The sequence below is a fragment of the Marmota monax genome, unplaced genomic scaffold, assembly GCF_021218885.2.
Source record: "Marmota monax isolate L192 unplaced genomic scaffold, Marmota_monax_Labrador192_F-V1.1 WCK01_AAM20220418_F8-fsc00125, whole genome shotgun sequence".
Taxonomy (NCBI): Eukaryota; Metazoa; Chordata; class Mammalia; order Rodentia; family Sciuridae; genus Marmota; species Marmota monax.
In genome coordinates this window covers 3,752,763-3,774,337 of record NW_026695235.1, presented here as the reverse complement: position 1 = coordinate 3,774,337, position 21,575 = coordinate 3,752,763, and the positions used below count along the sequence as shown (strand labels likewise).

Sequence of the window (21,575 nt, the reverse complement as noted above, 5' to 3'; positions counted from 1 at the left end):
GTTAAAACAAACTAAATTTATTTTATTTATTGCCATTTATGATAATAAATTTTTCTACCAGATATGACTATATGAAAGTCTGATTCAAAAATCAAATTTGCACCTTAAACTCTTGCTGGAATGAAGTAGTAACAAGCTTACAGATAAGAAAGAACAAAACCTGCTTTATTTCCAGTACATTTCAAACCTTACTTTCTGCCTCAGGTAATTAAAAATTCTAAATACAAGTGCCTGGGTCATTATTGTTGGGATATATACACTTCAATTTAAAAACCACATTTTGTCAAGAAAGAATTTCAAAATCAGTGTCACATTTGAATACTGTTTTCATTAAATCACAGCAAACAACAGCACTGTTTTGAAAAAATATTTTCAGACTTGATGGCAATGTACTTCTGGGTATGTGTAGAGAACTGGTGTCAAACACACTGTAAAAGAGGGCTTAAAACTGTATTAGTGAATGTCCCTGCAGTGTCTGCCTAAGCTACACTGGCTCTTCATACTATCTACATAAACCTGTCAGTCACTACTTTAGCAGAGGTGAGCATAGCACCCAGAGTATTTGTGTGTATTTACTATTTGTCCCTTTAGATAAATACATGCTGAAGTGAGATAGCTAAGATCGTTTGTGGGGAAAGGTTTCCAGATTAGAGCAAAGCCCTTCAAAGTCTCAGCCAACCCTTCAAAGTCTCTATTTTGTTTTAGTAATGTTATGTTTCTCTATATAAAAAGTTAATTATTTTAAGTATTTAACCCTTCCTGAAAAGATTTCAGATGGTACCCTAAAATTCTTCTCCACTCTTTCTTATGTGGAAACAGTATCATCATAATTTTTAAAAATCTACTGGAATCATATAAATTACTCTGGTCTTTAACAGATGAAGAAATAAGATCCAAAGAGGTGAGACCCACTGAAACCGTGGCAAACCATGTTCCTTAAGAGGTTATTTTCCATGTTGCACACAGATTCAAACTCTGGCCCGGAGAGTGGACATCATGAAGAACATTTGCAAAGCTAGACTTCAGAACCTAAAGCTAGTTTTTGTTCATAGCACTGTTACTTTATTAGTGTCCTGGTTTGCATATTAGTGGCTTTCAATGTGCAGGAGCATACCTGGTCTATGTTCTACTCTACCAAGAAGCACACTGGGACAAAGGTCAGAGGCTTAGCAGACTACTGATGGAGTTATCAGTATTTGCAAACACAAGATAACACAGACAATAAAAACACCACTTAGAAATAAGCAAACAAAGAAAGACATTTGGAAAATACCTTTGACCCAATATCTAGAAACAATCTGCATTTAGAACAAAGATCATATTTCACTAATCTTTATTTGTAAATACCTGTTAAGTGTCCACTCATAGTTTTGTCATGACTATTGAATAACTGCCTGTATTTCAATCTCGATGACTGAGGAACAGCCCATTCTGCTGCTGGAGGGACACTACCAGGAAAAGAGGAAGGAGAAAAAGATGATTAACCAGAAGGAAAAGACTACTGACAGTCTTTAGAAACAGTAAACTTAGAACTTTCTCTAGATTTACAACTTGAACAGTATTGCCCTTTTTCCCTTCCCCCAATCCCTGCCGTGTGTGTTTGTGTGTGTGTTTTTATGTGTGTGTGTATGTGTTTGTTTTTCTGAGGGTTGAACAAAAAACTAAAAATATACACATAACAATTTTTTAAAATAGGTAAGTTCATTATTTTTCTAGAAATGGAAAACCTAAGAGATCAAGTGACTATTTCATGTTACATATATAACTTAATAATATCAAAGTTCTACATAAGTATGAGAAATCTTAGAACAGAGGCAAAATAATACACATTTTTTGTGTCTAGAAAACATTTCCTTCAGTTAAAAAAAAAAAAAAAAACACTGCCAACAAATAAGTGCCTCTAAAGGTATTAATTCTCCAAAACATTCAATTTTCTATACACTAAAATATGGGACCTACTTCTTTTTCTTTTTTTGCGGGGAAGGGGTAATACTAGGATTGGACCCAGGGGCACTTAACAAGTGGGCTAAGCCTTCAGCCCTTTTTATGTTTTTAATAGTTTAAGACAGGGCATTACAAAGTTGCTGAGGTTGGCCTTGAACTTGTGATCCTCCTGCCTCAGCTTCCCAAGTTGTTGGGATTACAGGTATGCACCCTCATACCCTGCATAGAACCCACTTCTTAATGAAATAAAATTATTTCACGATAAGAAGTTTAAATTTCCACCAAGTGGAGAAATCTTCCAAAAAACATTTCCAAGACCATGACAAATCAGCAGAACAGTGATGGACAGCGCTCATCTTTCTTAAATGCCATCCAGCAGTGACCTCTTTCTGCCAATGTGCTACAATCCTGACCTGAAGAAACCACTGCTAACAGCCAATTTGGGTCTAGACATCCCTGGCGATTTGCTCCTCAGCTACCATGGCCCAAGCAAGGATCACATTGGTATCAATAGTTTGTTAAAAAGTCTAATGTCTAAATCAAGTGATTCATTCACAGATGTTCAGCTGACAGTAAAAATGGTACTCCTCCTCCAGCAGACCACAGCTAATGTCCCATATGCAACTTCTTTTCATTCCAATAAAAATACCTACATCTCTCATGGAAAGGTAAAATTTTAACCTCTTAACCATGATTTATATGTATTATCAATGCACTTATACTTACTGTATATAGTTCAGAAAGCACAGAAAGTAGTTCCCAAACACTTGAAAAGTACTAAGCTCACCTTTTTAATTTTTATGAATTTCTTAATAAAAAACACTTACCGCGATCTATTCTGCTGTGAATACTTGGGCAACAACTCTCTCATTTTAACTAATATTTTGCTATTCCAACTCCTGCTTGTTTTTCAAAAAGCTATCTTGCTCCTGCACCCTAGAGATATAGGGTGCTACGCACAGAAGTTGTCCCAGATTACACTTATCATGTCATGGTTCTCTGTCTAATTCCTGAGAATCTAAATAGACTAAAAACTAACTCATTAATATATTACCTAAAAGTTGGATACTACATTATAAAAATTTGCTGAAAGTTTATATTATTGAAAAGATGAATATTAACATAAAAAGTTCAATTATCTTAATAGTATTGATTTTTGCTAATAATGAATAACAGTCATTCTAAATTGTTACAAATCAATTTTAAGGCAGATTTCAAAATCCCTTGTGGAAAGTTAGAAAAAATATAAAAGCTTCAGCATCATATAGGAGAAAAAAATTAACAATATGGAACTATGGTCATGTGATATGAGTTTAAGCCTCAGCTCTACCATTTACTCAACTGTAAATTATAGGAAAGGAACATAACTTCTTTGGGTTGTTTGCCTCCTCATTCACAATCCTGAGACAATACCTATGCACAGGTAGTTGTGGGTTGAATGGGATTAATAAGGTGCCTGGCAAAAAAAAGTTCAATAAATGTTCAATCATTCAAAGGCTAGCAACTTAAATGAAATGGATCACAAATACCTGTACACCACAATAAACTGAAGATTTTATAGAAAATTTGCAGTTTAGAAAAACTGAGTACAACTCAGCACTGACACTGAACAAGTTAATAATCTTGGGCAAGTCACTCAATGTCTCTGACCTGGTCCCCAAACTATAACAGAGAAAATAATAGAGTCATCTTATGAAGATGAGTCAGTTATTGTGCACAGCTTTTGGCACAGTGCTTTTCACTGGATGGGTCTTTCTCACTTTCCTTTTTTTTTTTTTTTAGTTAGTATTAGGGTATGGATTTTCTTTAAATCGTATTTTTTAAGGGAATGCATTAGTGAATTATATTCAACATATTATTCTCTTTAAAGAGGAAAAATGACCTGATTAAATTAAGAGATAATTTTAATGAAAGGCTGCAATTACCTTAATTTACATCCTCCTTCATTCCAAGAGTTTTAAGACTACTTACAATAAAAATTTTCAACTTAGTGTATCAGTATGCACAGGGGAAAAAACTAGGAGAAAACAAAAATATAATATAATAAAAATATAATAAATAAATACAATAGAGCTGGGCACACTGGCACATGCCTGTAATCCCAGAGGCTTGGTAGGCCAATACAGGAGGACCGTGAGTTCAAAGCCAGTCTCAGAAACTTAGCAAGGACCTAAGCCACTCAGCAAGACCCTGTCTCTAAATAAAATGTGAAAAAGAGCTGGGGATGTAGCTCAGAGGTTAAGTGCCCTTGTGTTCAATCCCTGGTACCAATAAATAAATAAAATACAAAATCAGTTTGGCCAAAATATAAGTAATAAGATCATATGAGTTTTTCAAAAATTGAGCCACACTTTTGATTAATGTGAACTGTCCATTAATTTGAATAATTCATTTTAGTAAAAATTGGCCTTTAAGAGGGTTTTACTAATAAGCCACACAGACTCCATGAGATTATCTGAGACAGAATGAAAAATAAGATAAACCCGTGGCTCCAATCTTCATATATAATTTTTATACACTTTTAAGTGACTAACAAGAAACAGTTAATTTATTTTTCCCCTACCTAGAATGCTATTTTACTATGTTTTAAAAAATCTGTTACTTTTTTTTTTTTTTGGTACTAGGTATTGAACCTAGGACCTCCTTACCCATGCTAGGCAGTGCTCTGCCACTGCCATTGACCTGCACACCCAGCCCCCCGCCCCCCGTTACCTTTTTGTTATCCCCTTTAAAAAGCCAAAAACAACAACAAGAAAAACACATAAAACCTTCCAAGAAATGGCATGTTTTTGATTTCTGTAATCCCTGCAACAAAGAAATGATAAAACCTAGTGGCATTATCAAGAATTTTTAAATTATTATTAACATACAATAAAAATGAAAGAAGATAATAAAGAGGGTTCATTTTCTTTTATAATCAGATAATGGTTTTAAACCAAACTTATCATTAAAAACAAGCAAGCTTACCTGGCCACATCAAATGATTGTGCCTTCTGTAATTTAGTGCTTAACTGTGATCCTGGACCAGATCTACTGAAGGAAGAACTCTTTGGCAATGTGGCTGCTATAAAAATAAATGTTGAATAATTTTAATTCTACAAAGATAAGAAACTTTCCCCTATGACAAAAAATTAAAATGCACAGACATAAAACCTAAGGCAGCTAGGCAGGGTGGTATACTCCATACTATAAGGAGGACTGCACAAGTTCAAAGCCAGCTTCAGCAACTTAGTGAGGCCCTCAACAACTTAGCAAGACTTTTTGTCTCAAAATAAAAAATAAAAAGGGCTGGGAATATAGCTCAGTGGTAAAAACCCCTGGGTTTAATCCCCAGTGCCAAAAAATTTAAAAAAAAGGAAAACTTAAAGCAGAAACAACTCCTCCTTGCTTTCCAATAGAACTTGGACTCAAAAGAATTCTATTTCCCTCTTAGTCTCTGTCCTCTTGCCAAAATGCTTCTAGATTTACTGTTCTACTGAGAATTACTTTACTGAGCAGTAATGCTGACATCCATAAAGTTTTCCATTTCATTGAGATTTTAGTACCACACGTTATTAGATCCGTTCCAATAGTTAAAAATGTAACAGCTTAAATATATAAGGTGGAATTTGGGAGGCAGGGGGAGTTGCCAGGGATCAAACCCAGTACTTTATCACTGAGCTTCATTCCAGCCCTTTTCATTTTGAGAAAGGGTCTTGCTTGGCACCTTGCTAAATTGCTGAGGTGGCACCGAACTTGTGAACCTCCTGCCTCAGTCTCTCAAATCGCTGGGATTACAAATGTGTGCCACTGCACCCAAAAAGATGGCATTTTCTCAACTGCACTAAAGGAGCTTAAGTATCAGTTCCAGATGTCAGAGCCAAGAAGTCAGTCTGCCAACTCTTGGCCAGATAACATGTGATACTTAGGGAGGGACAGCTTTTGTATCTGATTCTCATTTGACCTGATTAGTTTTGTATCAGACTAAAAACACCCTTAGCCTTAGCCACATTCCCCCACCCTTGCCTGCTGGTTGATCTACCATTAGCCCAAAAGAAAACAAGACTCAGAGCTTGTGGATTCACCATTACTACTGAAAAAGGAACTGCATGCACTTTCTCAGCTGCTATCACATCTGAAGGCATGATCATATATAAACAATGGACTATAAAGGACAAAAAAATCTAAGTCCAAAGAGTGTTGTTAGATTCTTTGGCTATAACTCAGAGACATAACCCAACAAATATAATAAATCCAGGGTGTGTCAGACATAGAAATAATGTTTCAAATATAATACTAAAGCCCATGCTGTTATCACTATTGAATTTACCAGACATATCCAAAGTGTTAGTTTTTTTTTCATATTGATATGAACCATTAAGATTTGTTAGACTATGACTAACTATATAGTTTATGCTTTCTTTTAGGAAAAGACTTTGAATAAAGTCTCAAATTGAATTAACTAATGAGGAATTTTGAAATCCTCTCCTTCAATTAAGCAAATATGTAATACCATGTGCTTAATATGCTTAGTCATTTAAATGACTTCCTTCTCTTTTCTGCCTGATTCATTCCACCTCCTCAAAAAATCAAGCAATGTTCAATTTTCCCCAGCACATAACTTAATTCCTAGGAGATAGCTTGCTTATTAGTAATTCACAGTAGCTATAGAAAAGTAGTAACTGATACATGAAAATAAAAAATGATCAAAAACACTGTTCAACTTCAGCTGCTCTTATTAAGCCCTTGAAGAGAAATTATGCTCTTGACTTTCACCACCGAGTTTACTTTTGCTCACAGAGATCGACAATTCCATTCCCTTGTCCCCTCCCTACCATAAAATATGCTGCTTAATATGTTGAAAAAATGAAAAATTAAGTGGAAAAAAAAGATTTTACTTTGGAACAAAATACCATTTAAATCTGATAAGAAAGTAAAAAAAGATTTAACAAGAATAAATATCAAAATAAAAGCTGTGGTAATTCAGCCTATGGTTTTGGCAGGTCACATACCAGGATGAGCAAATGCAGGCAGAGGCTGTATGACAGGGGGAGCCCCGTTAGCTAGGGGAGGCACTGCTGTTGGAGGAACAGAAGATACTAAGGGTGGAGACATTCCAACAACTGGGATGGATCCCATTGGCACTGGAGCAACAGCAGTAAGCGGTGGCATGCTGGCGATACCTCCTATACCTACAAAGGAAACATTCCCAAGGAAATTCAGTCACATTTCAATATTCAGTAATATTAACACTATAGTGCTTGAAGAAGAAAACCACTTTCAAGCTATAATATATTCCCATGTAAAATATGGGGATGTAGCTCAGTGGGAGAGTGCTTGCCTAGCACACAAGAGGCTCTGGATATGATCCCCAGCACCCCACCCAAATTTAATATAGCAATTAATTCAGATTAATTATGTTTAAATGTACAAAAATTATCTCAAGGTTCACATCAAAAGAACAAGACTCAGGGTGGGGATATAGCTCAGTTGGTAGAGTGCTTGCCTAGCATGCACAAGTTCCTTATTACAATCCCCCAGGCTCACCTCCCCCCCCACCCCGCAAAAAAGAACAAGATCCAAATTAAAGAGGGATGAATTAAGACAAGGACCAAGAATCTTAACTTCAATTAACTAAGTAAATTCATGACTTCAAAATGATATTTAAAAACAAACAACAACAACAATTTCTAAATTGGTTCTCATAGGAAGATGCAAGGTAATCAATTTTTTACTTTGAAAACTAGTAAGGAAAGGGGAATAAAAAAAAAAATCAACCATTTAACCTGTCTTTTCTATACATATTACACCTTGGAGTAAGCAAATATTTGATGGGAAGAAGTATTTTCATAAATAGATAAATAAAGGAAGAAGTGTTAGAATTAAAATAAATGTTTCCTTTCTTTTGTTGTTTCATTTCTTCCTCAACTTCAATACCTGTTTGTCCCACAGGGCCCTTTTGCATATCCTGTGTTCAGGCACACAGCTTGTGGGTTGGTGAGGAATTTGCAATGGGCTTGGGTCCACCCTTATCACAAGCACACACGTGCACAGCTTCAACTAAGAATACAGTTCCCTGATCACAACTTTAGGCCAACAGAGATACTGGTTATTATCAGCCCATCTGCTGCGAAGATCATGTCTTCTACTGACAAGGCTGCTGGGCACAGGCATCACACTCGCCCCCAAGGCAAAGTGACTCCCAATAGCAAGCCTGCCAGCACTCACAACCTGCCCCATCCTGGCAGAATCCCCATGTTAACCAAGCTGAGAGGTTGAGAAACAGGTACATACTCAGCAAAGACTGCCAGGCTTCCAGTGTTCCCTCTGCTCATACCTGAATCTTAGCAGTTTTTAAAGCATAAATGATTCTCAGAGAGTCATATACCTTTGGTTTATTTGGAGAGCACTTACAAGGTTTTGTCAATTTTTCCCATTTACATTAGCACTTGGGGGAAGAATCTGCTGCTCTCATCCTGTTCTGGTCAAAAATCCCAATGCTGAAATGTCTGTTAAGTTTCTTTTAATCTAGAGGCCCCTCTCCATCCCTTTTCTTAACAATTTATCTGTGAAAGACCCAAACCATGTAACCTGTAGCATTTCCCTATCTGAATTGTATTGATTCAAATCCTCACAATACATTTCAAAATTTACCTCTGTTTTCTGCATTTCCTACAAATAGGCAGCTAAATGCAATGACTGCATAAGACTTTGTCAAGACTATTGGAAGCACATGACATATATTGTCTTTTTGTGATCTGACAGTCACTGATGCTTGATGTCTGTGCTTATTCATCCATAAGGAGTTGCAAAATAGTGATGTTCTAGTTCTACCAACTCTCAGTTGGAATACTTTTATAAAGGGGTACTTCTAATGAGGATCTATTGGTTGGCTATTCAGTTATACAAATCATATAGGAAAAGCAAAGTAAATGCTTGATTCCTTCTCTTATTTTCAAGATAACAAATTTGAGTCTCTTAAAGTGGTTATTCTTTTAAAATATGTATCTCATCACTATGTCACAAATTTAAACATATTTACTGAGTTTTAATCCATTGCACTTATTATCACTTATTATTAATAAAGTTCAAAGTGTTCTATCTTTGGCCAATGTTAGCCTCTTCCGAGTGGCTGAAAAGTTCTGATATCACCCTACTGTTCTCTGATACCTTCCTTGAGGATCAGTATTACAAAATAAGTTCCTTCAAGCTCGTCGTGTCCATCTCACACAAGAACTCAGATCAGTCATTTCTCCAGGAAACTCAGGTTCCCTTTAATAAGAAATAGTATTTCAAGTGTACAATCTGGGCTCACTGCTGGTGTTCTAGTGGCCATGGAAAGAAGCGGGGAGTGGGCTGGGGTTGTGGCTCAGTGGTAGAGTGCTCGCCTAGCACACGCAGGGCCCTGGGTTTAATCCTCAGTACCACATAAAAATAAATGAATGGAATAAAGGTATTGTGTCCAACTACAAATAAATAAATAAGAAGTGGGGAGTGCCCCTTGTTTGAGCAGTTGCTCTCTGCTGCCAGGGTTGACCATTGTTTCCAGTCCTTTTCAATGGACACAGCTTGGCGACAGATGGATGGAGAGATGGGTAAGTGAAGAGATGAACAGAGGTTAGAGAGCATTTCTAAAAGATTCCTCAGAAAGGGCTCATGTCAGTATTTCTTAAGTCCTTACAAGTTGATGACATTTTGTCTATACTCTTTCTACTTGAAAGTCAGTTTTCTGGACAAAATCCTTAGCTCATTCTTTCACTAGGAATCCTAAATATGTGATTCCATTTTCTTCTGGTATAAAGAAAGTACTGCTATGGAAAAGTCTGAAGCTGGTCTAATTTTCTTCTTTTTGTAAGTCATGTGCTTTCTTTTTCTACACACCCAAGTAATGTTTTTCTTTTACTAGAATATATCTTAGTGTTGGTCTTTCCAGGTTGATACTCTTAAGCACATGATATTCTTTCAAATACAGTTCTAAATCTCTTATTTTGAGAGAGTTGTCTTGAATTCATTTTACCATTTTTTCAGTTTTCCTGGTTTGGGAGTCATTTTCATTCTTAAAAACAATAATGACAATGTTTAATGACATTAAAAATCCAGCAGAGAGGAATAAAAACTCTATTCTAGGTTTCACTGAGTAATATTGTATTAATTACATTCCCTGCCTCAGTCTAAGTAGTCTGTGACTACAGGTATAAGCCATGGTGTATGGCTGATTGGTAATCTTAAGAGAAAGCTAACCTCAAGGATGCTAAGAAAGAAGACTTTAAAATATCTCAAATTAGTTGGCACCAAAAAGATAACACAAAATCAATCACCAGTTAAAAAAACAAAAATAAAAACAAAAAAATCTAACCACTGAATTGATGAAAGCATCTTTTAATCTTCCAAATTTGTTAAAATCTTTTCTTACATAGTTTTCATTTTAAGTGATCCACTAAGCTTTTAAAAAGTCACTTCAAAGATTTTGAGCAACTAATGACCTCTTTTGAACAAAAGATTTTCTAATTATATCATATCTACCAGAGGCTATATTCTAAATGCCATTGATAGCTTCTAGTGCTAAATCTTAATCCTGGAAATTCTCCCATCTCTCCTGCATCACTGATCTTCCCTCTCTATAAAGTGCCAGCACAATTCAGCTGACAGCTCCTCCAGCTGTCTCCTCTGTACAGTTAAGCTCCCTCCCCTTCAGCTAAGCCTTCCTTGGTCCTGACCTCTCCACTGAACGACAAGCTCACTCACAAACTAGTCATTCATATCCAATCCAAACCACTTTCCTATTCCAGTCTTACTTCACCCTCAGAAATAAATCAAACAAGGGGCTCCCCCCACAACTTTTTAAAATCTTTTGTTTAGTTTAGATAGACACAATACCTTCATTTTATTTATTTATTTATTTATTTATTTATTTATTTATTTATTTATTTATTTATGGCACCAGGGATGAAACTTAGGGGTGCTTAATCACTGAGCCACATCCCCAACTCTCTTTTGTATTTTATTTAGAGACAGGGTCTTGCTCAGTTGCTTAGGGTCTTGCTAAATTTCTGAGACTAGCTTTGAACTAGCAATCCTTCTGCCTATCTCCTGAGCCGCTGGGATTACAGGCATGTGCCACTGCACCTAGCTATTTATTTATTTATTTTTATGTGGTGCTGAGGCTCAAACCCAGTGCCTCACACATGCTAGGCAAGCGCTCTATCGCTGAGCTACAACCCCAGCCCACTCCACCCTTTCTCAAAAGGCTTTTCCTTGGCTACTAGAATACCAGTCTTTTCTACACACTCTGGTCAGTTTCTTTTTCTGGCTACTTCTTTCACTAGAGCTTTCAATGTCATGTCACACCAGGGTTTGGTTCCAGATCATCTGCTCTCCTTTAGCCACACTTCCTCCCTAAGATGTCTAACTCAGTCCCAGGGCTTTCAGCCCCATCCATACTCACTCTCCAGAGCTGCCTGATTCCTTCTGTGCTTCAGGCACATGTAGTCACTCTTGACTCCTGAACATCTCAACTTGAAATCTATAGGTTCCTCAAACATGACTATACCTTTTGATTTCTCCCCCAAACCATTCCTCTTCCTGTTCTTTCCATCTCAGTATATGGTTACACCATGCATCCAGTTATTCAAGCTAAAAACCTTAATTCTCATTCCTTGGTTCTATTTCTAATCCATTAATATTTTAATTTCCCTCAAAATATAGAATATAGTAAATCTAATCTGTTGTATACATTACTAACAAACACCCTGATCTAAATCACCATTATCTAGTATGAGCTGGAGACAAACTAGAAATACTAGCAAAGACCAGGTTTTTGAGACAACTTTGGCAGACTTGATAAAGACTATGTACTTTTAGCTTCTTCTATTCCTTAAGATTTATCTTCTTGAAAACAATTTGATAAGAATGTCTATAGAATGATAGCAAGGTGAGGAAAGCCAGGGAGAAGCCAGGGAAGGAGCCATGGGCTGCCTGGCTGAGTGCTGGGTAAAATCCTGATGAGTTCCCGTGGCAGCAGTGGCAGGTTACTTAAGAGACTGTAAGAACCCTGGCAGTAAGGGCAAAAGTTCCTGAAAATAAATTAGCAGTTGAAATCCCTAGAGCAGAATGGAGTAAGAGAAAACAAAGTAAACCTAAGAATTACTGACCCCAAGTTTAAGGGGCAAAGAGAAATGGGATGCCACTGGTCACTGGATCCTTTCACCACTCTGAAGTTTTTTTCAATAAATCAATAAATACCAGAAGGAGACCAAAAGGAAACCAAGCACCCTTTCGTTGTTCTAGCACATGGGTCTTGACCAAAACTTGCCCACTGGGACCTTCAGGGAATCAGAGCAAAATCAAGTGGATTAAGTGGCCAACTAAAGGCTGTCTTATATACATAAAGGAACAAAATAAATACCTGTCATATGTACTGTTGTTCATATTTGTCTTCTGAGCCTTTACCCAGATGTGGGTTTTCCTTCTTGTGGACCTCTTTCCTACTTGCCTAAAAATCTCCTTCAAACCCACACCTTTCCTCTTCAAAAAAATTTATATTAGAATATTTATTTATTCTAATTTGTTACATATGACAGCAGAATGCATTTCAATTCATAACACACATATAGAGCACAACTCTTCATGTCTCTGATTGTACAAAGTAGAGTCACACTATTTATGTCTACATGTACTTGGTAATGATGTCCATCTCATTCCTCTGTCTTTCCTACCCACATGCTCCCGCCCTTCCCCTCTGCCCTACCGAAAGTTCCTCCATTCCTCCCATGCTCTCCCCTATCCGCATTATGGATCATCATCCTCATATCAGAGAAAACACTCAGCATTTGGTTTTGTGGGATTGGCTTACTTCACTTAGTGTAATATTCTCCAATTCCATCCATTTACCTGCAAATGCCATGATTTTATTCTCTTGTAATGCAGAGTAATATTCCATTGTGAAAATACATAACAATTTCTTTACCCTTTCATCTACTGAAGGGCATCTAGGTTGGTTCCACAATTTTAACTATTGTGAATTGTGCTGCTATAAACATTGATGTGGCTGCATTACTACAGTATGCTGTTTTTAAGTCCTTTGGTTATTAAACTGAGGAATGGAACAGCTGGGTCAAATGGTGGTTCCATTCCAAGTTTTCCAAAGAATCTCCATACTGCTTTCCAGATTGGTTGTAGTCCAACCAGCAATTTGCAGTCCCACCAGCAATGTATGAGTGCGCCTTTCTCCCCATATCCTCCCCAACACTTATTACTGTTTGTATTCTGATTAGCTGCCATTCTGACTGAAGTGAGATGAAATCTTACAATAGTTTTAATTTGAATTTCTCTAATTGCTAGAGATGTTGAATATTTTTTCATATGTTTTTTGATTGCTTGTATATCATATTCGGAGAAGTGTCTGTTCAGGTCCTTGGCCCATTTATTGACTGGGTTATTTGTTTTTTTTTTGTTAAGATTTCTGAGTTCTTTATATACCCTACAGATTAGTGCTCTATCTGATGTGCGTGTGGTAAAAATTTGCTCCCATTCTGTAGGCTCTCTATTCATCTCTCTATTAACATCATTGAGAAGAAGCTTTTTAGTTTGAATCCAACCCATTTATTGATTCTTGATTTTACTTCTTGTGATATAGGAGTCTTATTAAGGAAGTCCTCTAAAAACTGGAACAAGACAAGGATGCCCTCTTTCACCACTACTATTTAACATAGTTCTTGAAACTCTAGCCAGATCAATTAGACAGAAAAGAAATTAAAGGGATACCGATAGGAAAAGAAGAACTCAAATTAGCACTATTTGCCAATGATATGAATCTTCCATATCATTGGCAGATAGCAAATAGTTCTATTTGAACCTAGAAGATCCAAAAAATTCCACCAGAAAACTTCTAGAACTAATAAATGAATTCAGCAAAGTAGCAGGATATAAATCAACAACCATAAATCAACGGCATTTCTGTACATCAGTGACAAATCCTCTCAAAGAGAAACTAGGAAAACTACCCCATTTACAATAGCCTCAAAAGAATAAAATACTTGGGAATCAACTTAATGAAAGAGGTGAAAAACCTCTACAATGAAAATTACAGAACACTAAAGAAAGAAATTAAAGAAGACCTTAGAAGATAGAAAGATCTCCCCTGTTCTTGGATAAGCAGAATTAATATTGTCAAAATGACCACAGTACCAAAAGCACTATATAGATTTTATGTAATTCCAATCAAAATCCTCATAGAAATAGAAAAAGCAATCATGAAATTCATCTGGAAAAAAAAGAGACCCAGAACATCCAAAGCAATCCTTAGCAAGAAGAGCAAAGCAGGTAGCATCACTATCCCAGACCTTAAAATATACTACAGAGCAATAGTAACAAAAAAGGCATGGTATTGGCACCAAAATAGACTTGTAGACCAATGGTATAGAATACAGGACCCAGAGACAAACCCACATATTTAAATAATTATCTTATATTAGACAAAGGAGCCAAAAATGTATATTGGAGAAAGGATAGCCTCTTCAACAAATAGGAAAACTGGAAATCCATATGCAACAAAATCAAAGAAATTTCTCTTTTTCAAATACGTTGGCCTGTCTTAGGTATTTCATTGTAATAAAGCAAAATGGACTAATACAATAGCCAAATACCTCAATACTGTGAACCAAAAAAATATATTTCTAGATAGCATAATTAAAAGGAATTGTTTATGTACTAGGAGAAATACATTAATTCTGGGAACAGAAAACCAAATTTAAGTATGTAACAATAGGTTAAGGTCAATATGAAAAGCCAGAAGAAGAGAGATGAAGCAACAGCAGACTGCAGGTTTCTGTCCTTCACCCCACCAGCAATCTGTGCCTTTGCTCTCATAGTGGTGGCTTCATCCTAGAGTTCAGTTGTATACATGGTCCTTCCCCTCAGCACTGTCTTCCTGCAAAGGGCCTTCAGTTTTCAGACAGAAAAACCCCCAATAATTTCACCATGTTATAAACTCAAAAGGAGGGAGTATCTATTTTTAAAATACACAATGAAATATAGGAACAAATTCATTTTCAGACTTACCAAATGCTGGTGCACTAGAAATAGCAACTGGTTGCTGTTTCATCACAGGGGGAAGTGCAGAGGGGAGCTGATATCCTTGAAGCTTCAGTTTGATAAGCTTCATAGCTATGGAAAACTCCACTTGATCCATTCTTCCATCATTATTCATGTCAGCTAGTGCCCTGAAAATGAGCAGCATAGACTCAGAACTACTGTGACCATAAAAGAACCTTCCCAACCCCCACTTCCACTGACAAAAACACAAAATAATTCGCTCCCTTACCATAAGGAGATTAAAGGAAAACAAAACTTGTTTACTACATTATGGGGAAGAACCTACAAATACTGGCAAAGCTTTCCATGAATACAGAACGTCTTGTACTTTGGTACTCTTTACTTCTATAATATATCATATAGCCTTACCTTCAAGTGGCTTCACTTTGATGAAAATGTCCTAAAATTAGATAGTGGTGATGGTTATAGAACTGTGAATATACTACAAACCACTGAGTTACACAGTATAAAAAGGTGAATTTATTATGTTAATTGTGTTGCAATTAAAGCTGGTGGAAAAAAGTATATAGATCTGGGCACAGTGATGCATGCCCATAATCCCAGCATCTTGGGAGGCTGAGGCAAGAGGACCGCAAGTTCAAAGCCAGCCTCAGCAACTTAGCAAGGCCCTAAGCAATTTAGCAAACTCTGTCTCAAAATAAAAAATAAAAAGGGCTGGGAATGTGGCTCAATGGCTATGCACCCCTGTGTTCAATCCCCAGTAACAAAAGAGAGAGCAACAACAAACTAGAGACTATTATTTTTCAAGACACTTGGATAAATGACACTAACTCTATGGGGTTCTACAAACTTCCACCTGGGAAGCTGTCATGGTATGGTATACTATCCTTGGCTATATTATGGTACACTATACTAGAATGCTACTATACTTCTAAAGTTTTTAAGTCTTAATAATCAATTTTTCTTTAGAATCCTATTTTGTACACTCAACAAAGAAATTGGTTTTATGAGTATGTTTGCTATTTGAAAATGACACTCAAACATATGTGGTCCAACTTCAACTTGTGTCGAGCTTTTAAAGTAAAGTATTTTCTCTCAAAGAATATTAAACTAAAGAATTTATATTTGCAATTGGAAACTACATTACACAACCATAACCATGCATATTAATGACTTAATGAAAAACAGTCATTTAAATTTCATTTCTTTTAATCCAGATAGTATACGTGTGGGAATTAATTTTTAAAGTAATCTTATCAAAAATTTTATTTGAAACATAAGTAGACAGCTAGTCCAATTCAAATGCCATGACTACCACTCTTTTAAATTGAGCAACATCCAAATAATGGCCCCAAAGAAAAAATTAAATTATACAAACAGGGTGCAAATGCTACATGCCTATTGTTCCAGCTGCTCTAAGTCAGAAGTAGAAGGATCAGCCTGAGGTCAGCCTGGACAACTCCGCTATATCCTGCCCCAATACTGGGGGAGAAAAAAGGCTAGGGGGAGCAGAAGTATGGCCTACAACACACAGTAAAAGTGATAAAATTTTTTAAAATCACCATGATTATTTTGGAACATGCCAAAAAGAACATAAAAAAGCTCATTTCTCCCTCAGATAGGCATTCCCAAGTATTCCTGCAGTCAGGACTCCTTTGGCAAACCAATTCAGTGGAATCTACATTTCCTCACCACTAGTAAGCCTAGGCATTGCTTTCATGGTAATTTGGATTTGTTCTATGACTTGCTTATTGCCCCAACTGGCCTCAAATTCACAGATGTAGTGCTCTTCATTCCTCCCAAGTAGATGGGATGAGGTGCACATAATAGTGCCTGGCTACAATTACATTATTTTATTACATTTCAGTCTTTAAACCAACTACAATTTTATGTGTGATGAGGGTGTGTGTGTGTGTGTGTATGTGTGTGTGTGTTGCTATCCCAAGATTCAACCCTAGATATTTGTTCTAAATGAGTATTTAACTTTTCCAGTTATACTTATTAACTAATTCCTCCTTACTGAATTTATATATGCTTTTGTCATGCACTGAATATTTATATGAAGTAAGGGCCTACTTCTGCACTACCTCTTTTGACCAAACAATCCCAGGTCCACGTGATGGTGATCTGACCACATTAGCTCTTGATACATTCTGCTATCTTACAAGGCTTTCTCTCTTTTAAAAATTTTTCCCTATGAACTTTAAGACCATATTCTCTATTCTACACACAACCCTACTAGGATTTAAAAATGACACTAGATTTATATAATTTTTAGAGATATTTCTAAATATATATGTAATAATTTGCCACCCAAGAATATGCTATGTTTCAGTTTCTTCAGTTTTTATTTCCTTTTATAAAATTATCACATGTTCTTCATATAAATAATAAACTTGTATTGATAAATGTAGTCTAAGGAACTTCATAGTTTTTGCCAGAATTTTAAGTGGAATATTTCCCCCACTTCCATTTTTAGGTGCATATTTCAAGCATAAAGAGATTTTAAATTTTAAAAATTATTTATGCTATAATTAACTTACAAAATTTCTATGAAATCTTATTTTTTTAAATTAAAATTTCATACGTTTAGTAAAATTCCAGTATTTATGCCAACCCTCTTTTATAGATCTTATTCCTACTAAGATTAAATGAATGCCTTCCTGCTTAGTTTTGAGTTTAAATGAAAAATAGCTTCAGTATTTTACTGTTTAGAATGATATCTGGTAGTGATTCTGGGAAAACAGTCTGACGTATTTAAGTAGCCCCACTTATTAGTTGGCTGAATTTTTTATTAAAGGCCTAACCTGCATCTACTGATATGATTACAAGTTTTCTTTTTCCTTTTATCTGTTGACATAAAGACTAACAGTGACAGAATGAATGTCTTGGTTTTGAACCAATCTTATACTATTGGCATAAGTTCAAGTTGGTCAGAGTACATTATTCTTTTCATACATATGATGAGTTATGATTTTTTTATCTATATTCATAACTGAAACTGGCCCTGATATGCTTTATTTTTGTACCATCTTTTAGACATTATAAAGGAAAGTGAGGTAGCTGGGTGCAGTGGTGTAACTGGTATTCCCAGCAACTCAGGAGGCTGAGCCAAGAGGATTACAAGTTCAAGGACAACCTGGGCAACTCATTGAGACCCTGTCTCAAAATGAAAATAAAAGGGCTGGAGATGTAGCTCTGTGGTAAAGCACCCTTGAGTTCAATCCCCAGTACTACAAATAAAATAAAATGAAGAGGAGTTAGGACAATAAAATGAAATGGCATTTACTTCCTTTGCTAAATATTTTTTAAAATATACTTTTATTTAAAAATTATTTTTTATTTTTAGGTGGATACAATATATTTATTTTACTTTTATGTGGTTCTGAGGATTGAACCCAGTGCCTCATGCATGCTAGGCAAGTCTCTACCACTGAGCCACAATCCCAGCCCCTACTAAATATTTTTTAAAAGATAATCATCTATTTCAATTTTTTTGGGGGGGTGAGTTATTGATGAAATAAACATCAGCATACAAACTTTAGTATTTATTTTTAAATAAATAAATCAAGCAGATGCATCCCCTATTTCCCACATTGAGATATCAGAAAATATATTTTCTTATTTTAAAAAAAAAAAAAGGAAATATCTAACATGGGATAATGAGTGGGTTAGGAGAGAAGAGATTTCTAGTAATGGCTTAATTAGAATAATTTAGGGTTTCAAAAATCTTTCCTACCACAGTGCCTTCATGGGCAAGAAACAGCAGTTTGTAATCCTCAGATTCTAGGGATTATGTTTACACACCTACCATAATTCCAATATTTAGTTGGCAGCCTTGTGGTTCTCATAATTGTTTTTCACAATTAGCAAAACATAATTGTTAAGACTCTTTGATAATAAATAGAAAACTCAAAAGAAATTTATGGCAATACAGTTATTCTTACAAAGCTCAGCTTTCCTCCCTTCCTTCCCCTTCCTTCTTCCAGTACACTGGGATAGGGTTGGCATTTTATTTCTCAAGGCTCCTTTGCAAAAACTTCAGCACTGCTATACATTTCGTCTCCCATTTAATAGTTATTTCTCCAGTTAACTTGTTTTTACTAATTCTCCCAAAGACTAACTAAGGTCTACCAATACTGAAATTAAATTCACAAAACTTCCAAAATAAAAATATTTGATAAAAAGAGTAAATAACTGTCATATATGACTCTTGAAACAAACCTACTGTGAATACAGTGTTTAGCCTGATATTAACAGTTGTACACAACAATAAGTAGGATTGATTATGTCAGATACCAAAGGTGAGCTTTTTTAATTGATTTGTACCTCTAAACCATACATCACTCTTATACAGCGTCCAGGGGGAAAGTGTTATAACTTCAAATGGAAGGAAAACTATGTAAGCGTTTACTCTTTGACCCAGCAATTGCACACCTAGAAATTTACTCTGAAGATACATTTCCAGAAATACAAAACATAGATATATAAGCTCATTCATTGCTGCATTATCTGTAATTGCAAAATATTGGAAATAACCTAAATGCACAAGCATAAAACACTGGTTGAATAAATTATAGTATATCCTCCACAAAGAGTACTATGGAAATTGAAAATGAGAAAGATCTCCATGGAAATGATATAAACAGTTTACAGGATATGCTATTAAGTGAGAAAAGCAAATAACAAAAAAGCATTTCTAGGTTATCTTTAATGTAAGAAAAAAAAGGAAATAAAAAATATATTCACATATACATTACACATATTGGGCCTGTTTTTTTTACACACACACACACACACGAACACACACACAATCCTAATAAAATCAGTGGGAGAAGGGAATGAAGGAACAGAAAAGCAAGAAAATGAATAGCCTACTCTGATATATCTCTTTGCACACTCTTGACTTTTAGAACCTTGGTAATGCATGTATTCAAAAAGTAACATGAGAAGGGACACCTAAGAGTATTTTAAGTAAACAACATATTAACATAACCTCACAGGAATGAGAAAGAAAAGTGAACCCAAGTAACTTGTCAATATAATACTTTATTATGTTCTTATTTTAAAAATAGAAAGAAATACAAAGCAGTCTTGAACTCTACTTAAAGATTTGTTGTTTGTACTACATGAGTATGGCAATTTGGAAAGTCCTTTGCATATATTATAGGATTAAAGAAAGAGGCCAGACTTCCTACACCATCTCATGTACCACCACAGGGCAGGAGAAGTCTCTTCCACACAGACTTGTCACAGGCTACTTATCTCCTAGATGGTGCCTATCAAGCTAAAATTTAAGGCCAAGCAATAATGTATATTAACCCATCTTAGTCATTTATTCGTTCAAAAAGTTTCTATAAATGGGGTGGCTACAAAGGTCTAGGCACTATGAAGAAACTGGAGTTTAAACGGTGAAAAAAATAGAAAGTTCCCTCCTCTCACAGAGTTTATACTTCGATGTAAGCAGGCAGTAAACAAGAGAACAAATCAGATTAGTCTTCATGGTGATCACTTTTATTAAGTAATGGGAAAGACAAGAAGGGAGAGAGGAACAGGTAAACAGAGGGAACCACTTTAGACTAGTTGGTTGGGGAACACCTCTCTGGATGGTGACAAACTGAAGCCTAAATGGTAACAGAACTGGATTAAATAATAAGAGATACCAAGTGCAATGATCCTGAAGTGAGGAGAAATCTGTCACAATTAAAAATAGAAAGTCAGGGCTGGGGACATGGCTCAAGCAGTAACGCGCTCGCCTGGCATGCCCGGGGCGCTGGGTTCGATCCTCAGCACCACATAAAATAAAATAAAGATATTGTGTCCACCGAAAACTGAAAAATAAATATTAAAAAATTCTCTCTCTCTCTCTTTTCTCTATCTTTAAAAAATAAAAAGAGAAGGTCAGTTCCTGGAGAACAGGAATCAAGGAAGAAAAAGCCAGAATTCTATTAGCATTTGTAGCCTTGATAATGACTGGATCTCATTCTCAATGGAGAGCTGTAATTGGATTTACTTCTTAAAAAGGATTATTGGAGAATGGAATCTCAAAGGGCAAGTGTGAAAGAGAATCCAGCCTAGGTGCTCTATCAGTGGGCCCAGGTGAGATGACAGCAGCAAAGAGAGATAGAAGTGGTCAGACTGGGGTTAAAGTCTACCAATGAAGTCAGAAGAACACGCTGATGAACTGATATGCAGGATGAAAAGAGGAATCAGGTACGGCTCCCATGTTAAGGTTTCAACATCTGGATGATGACTCTCAATGGCATGAACTGCTATGGTGAAGAGTAGAGAGCAAGGGGTGGGAGAGATGAGATTAAGAGTCAAGAGTAACTTTCCTAATCCCTAAGAGATGAGTTTGGTAAACTGATCTTGATGGGTGCTGAAGCCCTTCTGACATGAAAGTATCCTATAAATTCTATGGCATTTACCCTGCCCCACCCCCATTCTCAAACCAGATCACTAGCCTGTATAATCATTGGCCCTTATGCATCTGGATCCTACCTTTTCTCTCATGGCCCATTTCCATGTGGCACTCCTCCCTCCCCATCATTTCTCTCCATTTCATACGAACCTATTATCTCAGATTTCTAAGTCCTCAT

The 21,575-nt window shown here is 36.1% G+C and overlaps 1 protein-coding gene across 9 annotated transcripts in view; it reads right to left on the bottom strand.

The window, feature by feature from the left end:
* Positions 1–21,575, bottom strand: part of Itsn1 (intersectin 1) — a 217,902-nt gene that overhangs the window by 128,693 nt on the left and 67,634 nt on the right. For all 9 annotated transcript variants that reach the window (XR_009226226.1, XM_058577266.1, XM_058577268.1 and 6 more), the window contains 4 exons: positions 14,983–15,143; positions 6,936–7,115; positions 4,912–5,008; positions 1,348–1,448 (listed from right to left, as the gene is read on the bottom strand). Coding sequence is in view for 8 of the 9 variants with exons in the window: in XM_058577266.1 (XP_058433249.1) it covers positions 1,348–1,448; positions 4,912–5,008; positions 6,936–7,115; positions 14,983–15,143 (539 nt within the window). In the remaining variant the exon portion in view is untranslated. The remainder of the gene's footprint in view (positions 1–1,347; positions 1,449–4,911; positions 5,009–6,935; positions 7,116–14,982; positions 15,144–21,575) is intronic.